Source organism: Phacochoerus africanus, chromosome 1 (genome assembly GCF_016906955.1).
Source record: "Phacochoerus africanus isolate WHEZ1 chromosome 1, ROS_Pafr_v1, whole genome shotgun sequence".
NCBI lineage: Eukaryota > Metazoa > Chordata > Mammalia > Artiodactyla > Suidae > Phacochoerus > Phacochoerus africanus.
In genome coordinates this window covers 36,527,485-36,542,158 of record NC_062544.1, presented here as the reverse complement: position 1 = coordinate 36,542,158, position 14,674 = coordinate 36,527,485, and the positions used below count along the sequence as shown (strand labels likewise).

The following is a 14,674-nucleotide window of genomic DNA, read 5'->3' as shown; positions in this document are numbered from 1 at the left end:
GGTAAAAGACGATGATGAACAGTGAATCCATTTAAATAGAAACTAAAACCGTAACTGTGAAAATTTTATGCACAAGTGCAATGAGCATTGACAATTTAAAAACAGTAACAACTCAAATTGGAAAAGAGAGGAAGGAAAAAGTGGAAACAAATGTTTATACTCATTGCCTCAACCTTTAGGGCAGGAAGTTAATACAAACTAAAATTAAATCATGTAGTTTTTAAAAAATGACTCCATTCTCTTAATATTTTCATAGCATTTTTTCATAAAATGAAGGAACTTCTCTAGGAAATCTCTTGAGACATAGAAACATGATAATATTCTCTTCTAATAAAATTATCCATTTAACCTTGCTTTTCTCCTCTTCTTGGATCACTGAGAGAAGTGAGGACACAGGGCAAACTGCTGCCCCCTCCCCCCAGATTGAAGAGACATACAGGTGAATAGAGGGAGCACAGTTTTATCTGAGCACAGGCAGGAATTGCATGGGAACCAGTGCTGGGAGAGGAAACCTAAGCTGTAACTAACAAATTGCTGGAGGCTCAATGTAAATAAATCTGAGAGTTAAAAATGCCAGGAGCACCCTGTCATAGGGGGAGGGTCCCACAGTATTGTGAGATTTATCTCTAAGAGCTTAACTAGCTTCTCATAGTAAATATCACAGAAAAAAATCCCCTCCTACTTCTTCCAGGAGGAGGGGAAAGGAACCATTTTGACCTAAGCCAGAGCACTCTGTCCTTATTTTCCTTCAGGAAAATCTAGTTAACCAAGCCCTGTTGGGGTGTTACCAGAGCTTAATGGACCTGGGAGAAGGGAAATAGCCAACTTCAGCTGGCTCTAATCCTTTGTGTAGGAGAAATGAACACCCAACTCCAGCCCATTCTAACCATCCTGCCCCACCTAAAGGAGGAGAGAAAAACCTGAGAGACACTTGTGAAGTTCACAGTCCAGAGGCATACTGTCACTAAAAGACTTAAGACCTAATCTAATAGGACCATAGGACACATCACCTTTCCATACCTCACTACCACATTACCTAAGTCCTATAGCAGTTTCTTTCTTTTCTTTTTCGCTTTTTAGCTGCACTTGCGGCATATGGAAGTTCCCAGGCTAGGGGTCGAATCAGAGCTACAGCTGCCGGCCTACACCACAGCCACAGCAATGCGGGATCTGAAGTGAGGATCCTAGTCAGGTTCATTAACACTGAGCCATGAAGAGGAACTCCTATAGCAGTTTCTTTTACCTGGTATATGATATCTGGGTACCAAGAAAAGCTTACAAGGCATACCAAAAGGCAGAAATACAATTTGGAGAGGTAAAGCAAACATCAGATCAGACATGGCAGGGATGTTTGAATTATACAACTGTGATTTTGAAACAATGGTGATAGCTATGCTGAGGGCTCTAACGGATAGAGTAGACAGCCTGAAAGAGATAGGCACTGTAAGCAGAGAGATGATAAATCTTAAGAAAAAACCAAGAAGAAAATCTACAGATCTAAAACACTGTAAGAGTAATGAAGAATGCCTTTTATGGCCTTATTAATGGATTAGACTCAGAGGAAAGAATCTCTAAGCTAGAGAATATATCAGTAGAATTCCCAAAACTGAAAGCAAAGAAAACAAAGATGGGACAAAACAGAAGAAAATATCCAAGGACTATGAAACAATTACAAAAGTGTAACATACACATATTGGAATTACTGTACTTCTAATGATAAGTATGATCATATGTATTTTTTGTCAGCCACATCACAATGCTGACTCAGATTGTGCTATCATCTAAGTGCTTCACAGTCTTTTTCTCCCTTGCTGCTGCTATTACTCCTCCTACCTCCTGGGTCCATTCATATACCCTCTACCTGTAATTGGTTTGTATTCTACTTTATACTCAATGCAGCCTCATATGCCAGAATGTTAAGTCTACAGTATCTTAGTAGAAGTGTATATCAAACTTAACTTTGACCTGTTATTTAGCTTTCTTGGAATAGTTGTCCCAGTTAGGACTAACCCATAATCATTTTTGCCTAAGCCTCCAGGCATCATTTGTTCTCTGCTCGAATGGCTGTAATGAAAGATATTTATGTCTCATGTTGCAGAAGTCCATGACTACTTTATTCTCACAATGTCAATCTATTTTCTCTGTCAAAGAAAAAGGTAAAAATAATTTGAAATGATTTATCCTTATTAATTTATGCTGGTTTTAAGATCACCTTGTCTGTGTAACTCTGCATTTTGATTATGATATGTCTCCATTTGCCTTTTTCCTTTTATTTAGCCTGCTTGAATTCACTGAGTTTCCTGAATTTGAAGACTGATGTTCTTCATTAATTTTAGAAAATTCTCAGATATTATGGTCTCAATCTCATTCTATGTATTTTTTCTGTCTCCAATTCCACTTAAATATGTGGTCGGCCTTCTCACTCTATTTTCCATTTCTTTCAGCCTCTCATGATTGATGTTTTTCTCTGTGTGTTTTATATCCTATGTTATGTGTGTTTTCAGATATATCTCCTAATTTGCTCTTACACTTTTTCAGCTATTCAACTTTTCATTAATTTTAAGTGTAGCTATTCTATTTATCACTTCGAAAATTTTTTTATTCTTTTTCCATTCATTCTCTCCATGTGACAAACATACTTGTTTTATTTTTGCAGTATCTGAAGTTTCGAGGGTCGGGTTCTATTATTTGTTGTTCCTCTGCTTCTCACAAATAATGACTGTTTCCTTGTATATTATGAACTCTTTATTGGGAGCTCATTTTTTTAGAACTCTTTTTTTTCCCTCGGAGTCCTGTGAAATCTAAATTAAAGATTCTTTTCTTCAGAGAGGATTTCCCCTTGTTTCAAACAGCTACATCAGAGTAGTATAGATCACCAGTGATTTTAATTGAAAATACTCCTTTAGATACCCTGAGAATATTCATAAGCTTGAGAGCCTACTCACCCACCTGCATGGACCTGAGATAGACAAGCTTCTTTATGATCTTCCTGTATTGTATAGTTGATGTGTTTATTCCCACCCTTCCAACTAATGGAGAATCTTTAGCTTAATGTGTGGCAATTACACATCCATCTTCATGATTAAAATCCCATGTTAAAACCCACCTTCCTAGGTTACTGAGACCTATAACTCAGAGTATCCCAATAATAGTACCTGTGTTTCTTGCTCTGGCTTTCAGTCTTCTTCTTGTTAAGTTATGCATTTAAAGTTTTGGGGGGTTTTTTAATGTATTTTATTCTGCACTTCTAGGTGTTTTAAGAGAGTTTTCAGGTTACCTAGTATGCTGCCTTACTGGAATTGGAAATCTCATTTGTTTTTCATATTGAGTTAATAATCATTTATAAAGTTGGACTGTAGAATAGACATGTGGCTAAAGACCGAATTTCTGCCACAACAGATTTATTCCACTTCTGTGAAATATCAGATAAGCCAAGTTCTTGCTGTGAAATAACATGTTTTGATTCAGAGCTTTTTACTTGGTGTTTAGACAGAATAGCAATATCACCTGTGGTTATCATAGATATTTTATGATTTTGTGTGGGATTTAATCTTGATCAGTCTGTTTTGGGAAAAAAAATAAAATTTTCTAAAATTTGAAGAAGGTCTTATAAAGATTAATGACAGTCTATATCAAATATCTAAAAATTTTCCCTCATCATTCTGCTGACTTTATTGTTTTTTTAAATTATAGTTGATTTACAGTGTTGTGCCAATTTCTGCTATACAGCAGTGACCCACTTATACACACACTCACACACACACACACACATTCTTTTTCTCATGTTATCTTCCATTATTTAAAAACAAACATGACCTTTTATATGAAAGGAGTAAGATGGTAAGTCTAAAGGCTAGATGCAGATGCTTTTAAATTCTTCCTTCTTTTCAAATTGCAATGTACTTATGGATAGAGAGATAGTCTTTTCTATTCCTGCATATTGGTGTAAGATTGCAAAGGCCATGTAGAACATTATCTCTCAAATTAAATTTTATCTTCTGATATATGCGTCCAGGTTCACCTAGACTAAAATATCTTAGCCTCCCCCATAGAATTTATAAGTATGTATGTATACACACACACTGCTTTTTTGACTTGTTTATTCCTTACCCTCTCAAGATTATAGATTATATTAAGTGAAACAAAGCAATTCAGCCCAAGTGTTTAGTAACCAGAATTAGGATATGGAAATTTTGTAATTTTTAGGGTTTTTTACCTCAGTGTTATATTTCTCATTGTCATAGCATGTGATATTTAATCCAAGCAGTAAATCAAACACAAAAACTTAGCAATAAGCTTTTGAAACATATGCATCCATGAGAAAAATAGGAGGATTTGCCTTTTTAATCTCTAGTTAGCCTGAGGTCTCATTTGGTCAGTAATTGATTCTGTAAATAGTAAAAAGAGAAGTAGTGTTGGTTCTGGAGAGGAGAACAATACTGATAATGATAAAAGAAGCAAACTAATATTGAGCACATATTCTGGACCAAGCACCATGTTGAAGTATACTAAGTAATTTTCCTGGAATCATATTTATTTTTTTAATGATTTTTATCTTTTCCATCATAGCTGGTTTACAGTGTTCTGTCAATTTATAGTAGTACAGCAAGATGACCCAGTCACACATACATATATACATTCTTTTTCTCACATTATCATGCTCCATCATAAGTGACTAGATACAGTTCCCAGTGCTATACAGCAGGATCTCATTGCTTCTCCATTCCAAAGGCAATAGTTTGCATCTGTTAACCCCAAACTCCCAGTCCATCCCACTCCCTCCTCACCCTTGGCAACCACATATCTGTTCTCCAAGTCCATGAATTTCTTTTCTGTGGGAAGGTTCATTTGTGCCCTATATTAGATTCCAGATATAAGTGATATATGGTATTTGTCTCTCTTTCTGACTTACTTCACTTAGAATGAGAGTCTCTAGTTCCATCCATGTTGCTGCAAATGGCATTATTTTGTTATTTTTATGGTTGAGTAGTATTCCATTATGTATATATACCACATCTTAATCCATTCATCTGTCGATGGACATTTCTTTCTTTCTTACAATCTTACTTTTATTTTAATTTCAAGATGAGAAAACAGACTTAGATTGGTTAACTTAGTTGTCTAAGACCATATTGCTAGTAATAGATAATATAGAGCTTTGAACACACAAATCAAGGGTTCCATGATTTAATTTGGTTTTTTATTTGCTGTACATATTTTCAAAATTAATGTATATACTCAGCATATTATACTTTTTGATATACATTTAACCTGTGTCTCTGTTCCTGCTGTTCCATATTAAAAATCATGCCATACATTTGTAGTTTTAATACTTATGATGGACTTTTACTGTGGCTATTTTATGATTTCATCAATAGCCAAGCTGTTGTTTCATTCCAAACAGATTCAGTATCTTTGTAATTAAGGCAGTGTGCTAAAAACCATGAAGGCTATACTGTTTGGCTTGCAATCATTTCCATGTGTTATGAATTCTTATCAGATGTTAGGGAAAAAGGCAGACTTAAGTTAACCACAAGTACTCCATCCATGGTCTAAGAAGCAGTGATCTGTAATGGACATGTGTTTAGCCATCAGCTTGCTTAAAGAAGTCTCTAAGAAAATTCATTTATCGTCTTATGTAAGATAAGTATGCATAGTATATTTCATTTTTGTAGTTTAAAGTTCTCTTCAAAAGCATGTCAGCCCTCAGGTCTTGATAGCTTTACCTTTTTTTGTGAAGGCAAATATTAGAGGAGGTCAGTTTACCACCCTTATGTTAATATTTCTCATGCCATAAGAAAAAAGAACAGATATAATTCAAAATTTTCCTAAGGCACTCTCCTGGAAATTAGAGAAAATGATAAGAGCATCTGGGAAAAAATTAAAACTGACTGAAAATTATTCAAGATACTTGTCATGACCATTTTAAATCCTCAATCTCAAGTTGTAAAGCTGTATGATTTTTTAAATTGCAAGATTTTTAAACTACTCTTTTAAAATAATATAAACAGTCTGATAAAAATGTAAACATACTGTAGTTATAAAAACTTTCCTGTGTAGTTACTTACTCATAGTGTCTTCTGTCATATAAAAAAATGTTTAGGAGTTCCCATCGTGGCGCAGTGGTTAACGAACCCGACTAGGAACCATGAGGTTGTGGGTTTGGTCCCCGCCCTTGCTCAGTGGGTTGGGGATCCGGCGTTGCCGTGAGCTGTGGTGTAGGTTGCAGACGCGGCTCGGATCCCGGATCCCACGTTGCTGTGGCTCTGGCGTAGGCCAGCAGCTACAGCTCCAATTCGACCCCTAGCCTGGGAACCTCCATATGCCACGAGAGCGGCCCAAGAAATACCAAAAAGACAAAAAAAATAAATAAATAAAATAAAAATAAAAAGAATTAAAAAATGTTTAGCTTAAAGATAAGGTATTCAAATCTAAATGCACTTTTTATTCAGTGAGTATTAAGTATAAGTGAATAACTGCATGAAGAATTAGAATGTCTTTAATTATGTTAACAGTATTGTTAGTGACTTAGGCGATATTGAAAAGAAAAGAGCTTACTATCTCTATACTTCAACTTCTTTGTGTCCAAGATGAAGACTATATTCTGCATTCCTAAATCCAAAGGAGTTGGAATAGAATGACCTGCAGAGTATAATCACTTTTTACATTTGTAGTTGTGATTTTGCATTTCAGAAATATTAATTTATACCTTCCTTAGATTATTCTTAGGTAAAGATAAAACTGAGGCAAAGAAAGAGGATTAATTGCTTTCTTATGGCAATATAATGATGTTGGGTCTAGGTCTTCTGATAAACACATCTATCTTTTTTTTTATGCAAAGATTTGTTTAATCTTATGGACTTTTTTTTTTTTAATAAAAAAAAAACCAACAACAGAGTTCCCATCGTGGCTCAGTGGAAACAAATCTGACTAGCATCCATGAGGACACAGGTTTGATCCCTGGCCTCACTTAGTGGGTTGAGGATCCAGCATTGCTGTGAGCTGTGGTGAAGGTCACAGATGCAGCTTGGATCCCATGTTGCTATAGCATAGGCCAGCGGCTACAGCTCTGATTCAGCCTGTAGCCTGGGAACCTCCACAGGCTATGGGTGCGGCCCTAAAAAAAAAAAAAAAAACCATCAATGATATTAGAGTAGATATCTTTAATGATATAGTAATTAGTATCATTTTATCATCAATTTGTACTTAAAATCATTGATTTTTATTTAAAGTTTTAATTCTTTACATTGCTTATGTAATTTAATCATCATGAGTTGGTTGTAGTGTAGTATATTTTGTCATTGATAAAAAGTTGCCTTCTAAGCGTCTAGTAGTGCTCTTACTCATGTTGATCCTTAATCTTTACATTGGCCTGGTTATAACATATATGCTAAATATAGTCACAGTTTATAGATGAGAAAACTGAGGTTCATTGAACTTGATAACCTTGCCCCAAGTCTGTACTCAAGTGTCACTTTCTCCATGGAGCCATGGAAAATGAGGTAGAAAGACTTTAGTCGGCAGAAATAAGATAGACCATGTTAGGTAATGGAAATGGCATGAACAAAGGGGCGTATGTGCTGAAGCTCAAAGTTTGCCAAGGTAATTATAACTACTATGTTTTGGCTGACATGTGAAAGATAAAATTGAAAAAGCAGTTTGAAGATAGCTCTTGAGAGGGACTTACTGCTTGGGAAAGAAATTAGTACACAATAGGTCTTAGGGACTTACATAGATCAGAGGGTAGAATTGTAGAATTTGGCCTAAGTGTGCAAAATGAATGGAAGGAAGGTCAACCCAGAGGCACGTAGACCAAGTAGGAAACTGTGGTCATAGTGAAGTTACAAAAGCCCAAATATCTGTCACTAACCACAGAAAGGAAGAGACTTCGCAAAAGAGAAAGGTTGTGATTACTAAACAGCTGTAAAAAGTAATAGTAATACTAGAGGATGGACCTGACAATCATCATTCTAGTGGCTTTATCAATAAAAGGGAAGGTCAGAGTTCCCTGGTGGCTCAGCAGGTTAAGGATGCAGTGTTGTCACTACTGTGGCTTGGGTTTGATTCCTGGCCTGGAGATTTCCACATGCCATGGGCACAACCACAACAAAATGAAAGATAGAAATATGGTAGTATGTTTTTCAGGGAGCCAAAAACCAAGCCCTGACTTTTAAAATGGTAAATTCAGTGCATTTGTGGGATTTTAATGGAAGTATTCATATGCAAATATTCTCACCTGAGCTATTCATCTAGCAGTTGAAAGTGTGAATTTAAGCTTGAAAGTGGAAATGTGTAACAAGCATTGGCTAACAGTCTTGCTTTTATACATTGATTGCATTAAGGCAGATGGAATTGAAGTCCTGAACGTGGGTGAAATTTCTAAAGAGAGAAAAAAAGAGAGTTGAGACTAAATTTGAGGAGCAGGAGATGGAAGAGTAAAAGCTAGTGGAAACAGAGAAAGAATACCAAAAATGTAAAAGAGATCAGGCATGGCACTAGGTCTAAGATTGCAAAAGATCATTGGTGAGATGGTCAACAAAGTTAGGTTCTTCTGAAAGTCTAAGTTATGATCTAAAAGGGAGCCCTCAAAGTTTGTGATTAGCGGGTCATAAGTTACTATTTCTAAGACAGCAATTTAAGGAATGTATGGTTTACTGATAAGGTCTCAAAATAGGTGGATAGTGGATACAAAGAAGCCAATAAAAGCTGTTGAGAAATTGGTTGTATTAAAAAAAAAAAAGGAAGCTCAAAGGTGTGAGAAATGGAAGGAAAATATGCAAATATTCTCACCTGAGCTACTCACAAATGCCTAGCGCTGAGACTTTGCCCCCAGTTCTTTTCCTAGCTCTATCTTTTGCTATAGCCCCCATCCCACCCCCAAATCGTCTATGCTATGGCTTAAAGTTTTAACACGTACCTTATGTTTTCCTGTCTCCCTGTCTTGGTTTAGACACCCTACTTGTATGCTTTGTCATTGTACCTCCTCTTAGCCAACTCCTGCTCATCTTTCAGAGCCAGTTCAAATACTCCTATATGAAGCCATCCCTTATTTAGCATACAGTACTCTGTCTATCTCTGAATTTCAAAATGCTTCAGTTATTTCTCTGTCATGGCAGTTACTGCTTTTGTTATGTACTGTTATTATTTATGTACATGATTATATCTCTCCTTGGGATTTAGACTCCTTGGAGACTTTCTCAAGGTACCAGTATACATCAATGGAAAGAGCATAGGCAGAATTCAATCTTATTTTGAATTTCTAGTTCTATCACTTTCTGGTAGGTTGTGTGTCTTCAGGCTTAGTGTTTAATCTCTAAACCTCAACCTTCCTACATGTAAAATGCTTATATCACAGGTTATTGAGAAGCTTATGTGGTAGGAAGGTAACTGATTTAAAGAATCTAGCAAAGTTAGCTTCCTTTCTTTCCTTTTTCATCTTGATTTCTGTGTCGTCACTTGAGAATGAGGGTACACATATTAGATGCTTCAGAATCGCTGAATGAATTAGTAATTTCTTTGTTATTACTAAGTTTGTAAAGCCTACCATAATTTCTAGGCTCCTGATATTTTATTGGGATAATTTTTTTAAGGAATTCTTTTTTTTTCCCCCCATTGGAGCAGAGTATATTACAGATTTATCAGATAAAAAAATATATGCAATCAGAATTATCTAATGGAAATGGTAATGTCATACAAACCATGTTAAAAGTCAAATGAATCCAAATTAGAAACATACCTATTAGGAAAGAAATTAATTAGCTCTAGAGTTAGTAGTAGCTTATAGAAGCTGTTTCTTTTGCCATACAAGTAGAAACTGGACTCTGAGGGAGCCAAAAAGATGCTGTCTGGACTCAAGCAAGCCCGTAGTTTATATGCTTGATCTGTAAAACATATAAGATGACATGTACTCCAGGCTTATAAATTTTCCTCTTCATTTTAACAGATTCAAATATATTCTAATACCAATGGATAAATTTATATGCTAGAGAATATAAGATTGGAAACTCTAAAACTAGACTGTGGTCTAAAGACTAGTTTAAAAGCTTGTACTTCATTCCAAGAGTTATTGATTCCACAAGTACTAGCAAATGTTGTGTGAATAGCCTGAAAGGTTTTGACAGCATTGTAAAAATTTTAATTACTTGAAAACTTAAATATAATGAAACATACTTCAGTAATTTGTATAGGCCTAAACCTCTCTATGTCACTTTGTCTTTTTTGAGTTTTTACTCATCGTTGTTCGATTTATAAATTATTATACCTGTTTCGATAGTGTATCTACATCGTTGACTTTTTAAGGATAGATTTTTAGCAGCTGGTATTATTCATTGCCCTTTTTAAAAATTACAAACAGGGTTGGTATCCATATGTAATAGAGGTATTGTTCATTTATAATAAATAGTATAATAAGGAAGTATACCCACTTGACAAACAGATCTTAACTCTATATCGTTTTGAACATATGATCTAAGTAATAGTAGCCGTCATTTGTTGAACAGGGATTGAGTGCCCAGTATTTCACATAATTCTGCCCAGATTTTATAGCTGAGGAAACTGTGTCACAAAGAAGTTAAATAACTGTTTTTAGGCCACTCAGACAATAAGTGATAGAAGTGCCTTTTTTTTTTTTTACATTTTTTTTCCCCTTTATATGGCCACACCTGCGGCGTAAGGAAGGTTTCAGGCTAGGGGTGGAATTGGAACTGCAGCTGCTGGCCTATGCCATAGCCACAGCAACATGGGATCCAAACCACATCTGCAGCCTATGCTGCAGCTTGTGGCAATGCCAGATCCTTAACCCACTGAGCAAGGCCAGGGAACAAACCCGCCTCCTCACAGACACTGTGTCAGCTTCTTTATCTACTGAGCCACAGTTGGAACTCCAGGGTTGGCTTTTTAATCAGGACTTTCTGAATCCAAAGTTAATTTTTTTAATAACTGTGCTCTGCTGACTCTACAATAGTATATACTTCCATTGCTTCTCATTCTTTGCATACTTCAGCTTATGCTAATAACTAGTTTGTTCAGATATCATGAAGCATTTCTTCTTCAACTTTCAAAATCATATTCCCCTCAAAGACCTTGGTCTTCAGAAAATATTATATGAATTGCCTGAATTATTTATTTATGAGTAAAAATATTTTAAATTAATATTTAAAAAAGATAAGGATATTTAGTGGATGAAACAAAGATGTGATTGCCATTCCCTGTTTTCATATAACTTTAAGAAATAGGAAGTAATTACCTTTATCGGAGAAAAATATCATGAGAGCCTAAACTAGGCATTGATGGTGAGAATCAAGAGGAGCAGTTACATGTGAGAGAGCTTGGAAAATGACATACTTCAACAGTGATTCAGTGAAAGGGAGGGTGAACAGTCCCAGGGGAAGTTTAATGTTTGAAAAATGGTTCCATGATTAAATAGGGACTTCACGAGAAGAAGCAGATTTGGCCAGGGAGAAGATGACTTCAAGTTTGGACATAGAGAGTTTGTAATTCCTGTGACATCTAGTCTGCACTGTCCATCTGGATGTAAGCCCTTGAAATGTGGCTCATTTGAATTGAGATGTGCTGTAAGTGTAAAATACACATTGCATTTGGAAGAGTTAGCAGAAGAAAATAATGTAAAATATTGCATTAATATTCTTATATTGGTTGTATTTCAAAATGTTTTAGATATTTTGAGTTATTGAGTTAAATAAAATATGTTTTTAAAATTAACCTGTTTCTTTTTATGATTTTTTAAAAATAAATTTTATTTTTAAAATATTTTTTTTAATGTGGCTGCTAGGGAACCTAAAATTGCACATATGTTTTACTTTATACTTCTGTTAGGCAGCACTAATGTACATGGAGATTTGTAATAGATAGTTAGAAATGTAGGGCAAAACACCTAGATTTGGAAATAACCTATTATAAAAGTAATAGCTTATAAGATTAGATAAAAACACCAACATGCAGGGTTAGAAATGGAAAAAAAAAAAAAAGCCAACAATTATAGGATGAGAAGAGAAAGAGTAATTAGGAAGAGGACTGGAGAATCAAGCCTCTGAAGTGGTACATAGTCTGTTTAGCATAGAATTTCAGAAGGATGTAGTTCATATCATTGAATGATAGAGAAGCCAAAGAGGAAGAGGAGGACTGAGAAAAGGCTATTGAATTTGATTGATATAGAAGCAGTTTAAGTAGAGTATAAGAAGGATAGATTGCAAGAGATTAAGAATTAGAGGTTGATTAATTAGACTCTGTATATGAACTATTCCTTCATGCAAGGAGTCCTCTTATAAAGATAAGCATCACTTGATTGGAGCAGAGTACAGCGAAATTTGAGCATGCTGTTGGCTGAATAAAAAAGGATCAGTGAAGTAAGAGTGCTTGAAGTTGTAAGAAAGAGAAGATAATTCCTATACTAAAGTCCTAATGCATTGAGTCTCAAACTTGAGTGCACGTTAGGATCACCTGAATAACTTGTCACAGGAGCAAATTCCCAGGCAACATCCCACATCTAAATAAATCATTTTCTGCAGATGCATCTCCCCAAACATGTTTTAACAAGTACTTCTAGGTGATTACGGTGTATCCATCAGGACAAACAAGTCAAGAAAATTAAGTGTTCTGGTGAGGATATCATTGAAATGGCTGACCGTAGCATGCAGAATGGTTTGAGAGCTAGCTGGGGTTAGAACAGGGCTAGTGGACCATGAACTTCCATTAAGGAGTTTGCTTTCATCAATAAAAGAGTGAGCACAGGTTCAGCAGGAATCAAAGACTGAGAAACCTAAAAATAGTAGATTTTGATTGGAGAGGGAAGTGTAAGAATTAAGGACCTTGGAGGCCAAGCAGATATGGCTATGTGTGCTTGCTGTGGAACAAAGGTAAAAGGAATTTTTTTTTTAACCTAACATAGGGCAGAGGTAAAAAAGAATGAGATTTGGTGTTTAGGAGGAAGCACTAAAGACTAGAGCAATATGCTACTATTTAGATTTAAGATTTTGCTAACCTTATTTGGGTGGTCTTTAAACATTCCAAAATGTGATACCTCCTTAGACTATGGTGTTCTCTGTGATCCACTCTAGCATTTTGAAAATAGAATGGATGCCTGACATTCACAGATATAAAATGCATAGTTTTAACAATTCACAAGTGACCCTTAGGGTTCATGGCAGAAGCAGTTAATAATTTTTTCCAAGGTATGAATTTGAATCTCCTGTCCTGAAAGTGGCTTGTAGAAACTAGTCACTTAACTGGTGACTTGTAATGAAGCTAATATTATGTCTCCATGTGCCTTTAATATATGATTGCATTAATTATCAAAATCTATCAGCCTGATAGATTTCACAGAAGAGAAGATTAATTGACAAATTGTGGTATTAAATGAATTAAAAACTGAGTTTTAAAAAATTTTAGTACTGCTCCTAGCATGTAATAATTGCTTAACAAATGGGAGTTATTGGTGCCAGTTCAGGAATTCAATAAGTTTCAAAACCAAATAATTTTCTGTATGCCCGGATTTAATGCACAGTATTCATATTTTTAAAAGTTCATTTTGATTTGAGATCTCCATAAATTATTAAATTGAAACTAGAATGTTAAATTTGCAAGTAAACAAGAGGGAGAACAGTTATTCATTTATCACTCACCTACTTCTGTTTGATATACTTGAAAGGAGCTGTATTTCATAGTAATGCATATTATATTGCTATTATGAAAATCACAACTTTGAAAATACCCTTAAGTATGCTTCTCTGCCACAAACACACATACACAAGAACAAAATGAATTACAGTAATCACTTTTTTCCCCTTAGAGATTTAGTGTACCTGACAATCAGATTTAGTTGTTTTTGCTACACAACATTATCTCTATTATATACTTATATAATTGTTTTTGTTTTATAGTGAAGAGCTCAGAAAAGAAGCAAGACAATTAAAGCGGGAACTCTTAGCAGCAAAACAAAAAAAACTAGAAAATGCAGCAAAACAAGCAGAAAAAAATGAAGGTAAGGGCATTTATCAAGCTTATATTTTTCACTTAGTACTTATTCCCTCTCTCCATCCTGAGTTGATTTTGTTGTTGTTTTTGTTGTTTAATACTTTCTTTGGACAGTTAGCTAATAAAATAAAGTTTCTGTTAGGACTTTTTTCATTTTTTGGCTGTGCTCATGGCATGAGGAATTCCTGGGCTAGGGATCAAACCAAGCTACAGCAGTAACAACACTGAGTCCTTAACCACTAATCCACCAGGGAACTCCTCTCAGGACTTTTGTCTGAGAAGAAAATTCAATCAAACATGATCATAACTTGTGTTCCTTAACAGAGTACTGAACATCAGACAAAACTTAAATGTTGCCATAGCACATATCTAGAAGTGCACAAGATTAGAATTTCATTTTTCATATGACATACCCTATAAAACATTTAAGAGAAGTGTTTAGGCCCTTTTTTTGAGACTTGTGTAAACATTATTCATACACTGGTTTGAACAGCATTTAATACGAAGTCTTGTTTTTGGGAGGTTTTTTGATATTGTTCTTATGTTTAGGTACAGAAAATCTAAAATATTGATAAAACTGATCAAAAGCTGATCAAAATAATACCCTGCTTTTTATACAGGTTAAATATGTTCTTTATTACCCTGTGCTTTTTATATAGCTAGAATATTTTCAAAAAAGCAA

At 35.1% G+C, this 14,674-nt stretch overlaps 1 protein-coding gene across 2 annotated transcripts in view; it reads left to right on the top strand.

Annotated features, from left to right (window-relative positions):
- Positions 1 to 14,674, top strand: part of CWC27 (CWC27 spliceosome associated cyclophilin) — a 254,402-nt gene that overhangs the window by 110,791 nt on the left and 128,937 nt on the right. For both annotated transcript variants that reach the window (XM_047753105.1, XM_047753024.1), the window contains exon 12: positions 13,899 to 13,999. In XM_047753105.1, coding sequence (XP_047609061.1) covers positions 13,899 to 13,999 — 101 coding nt within the window. The remainder of the gene's footprint in view (positions 1 to 13,898; positions 14,000 to 14,674) is intronic.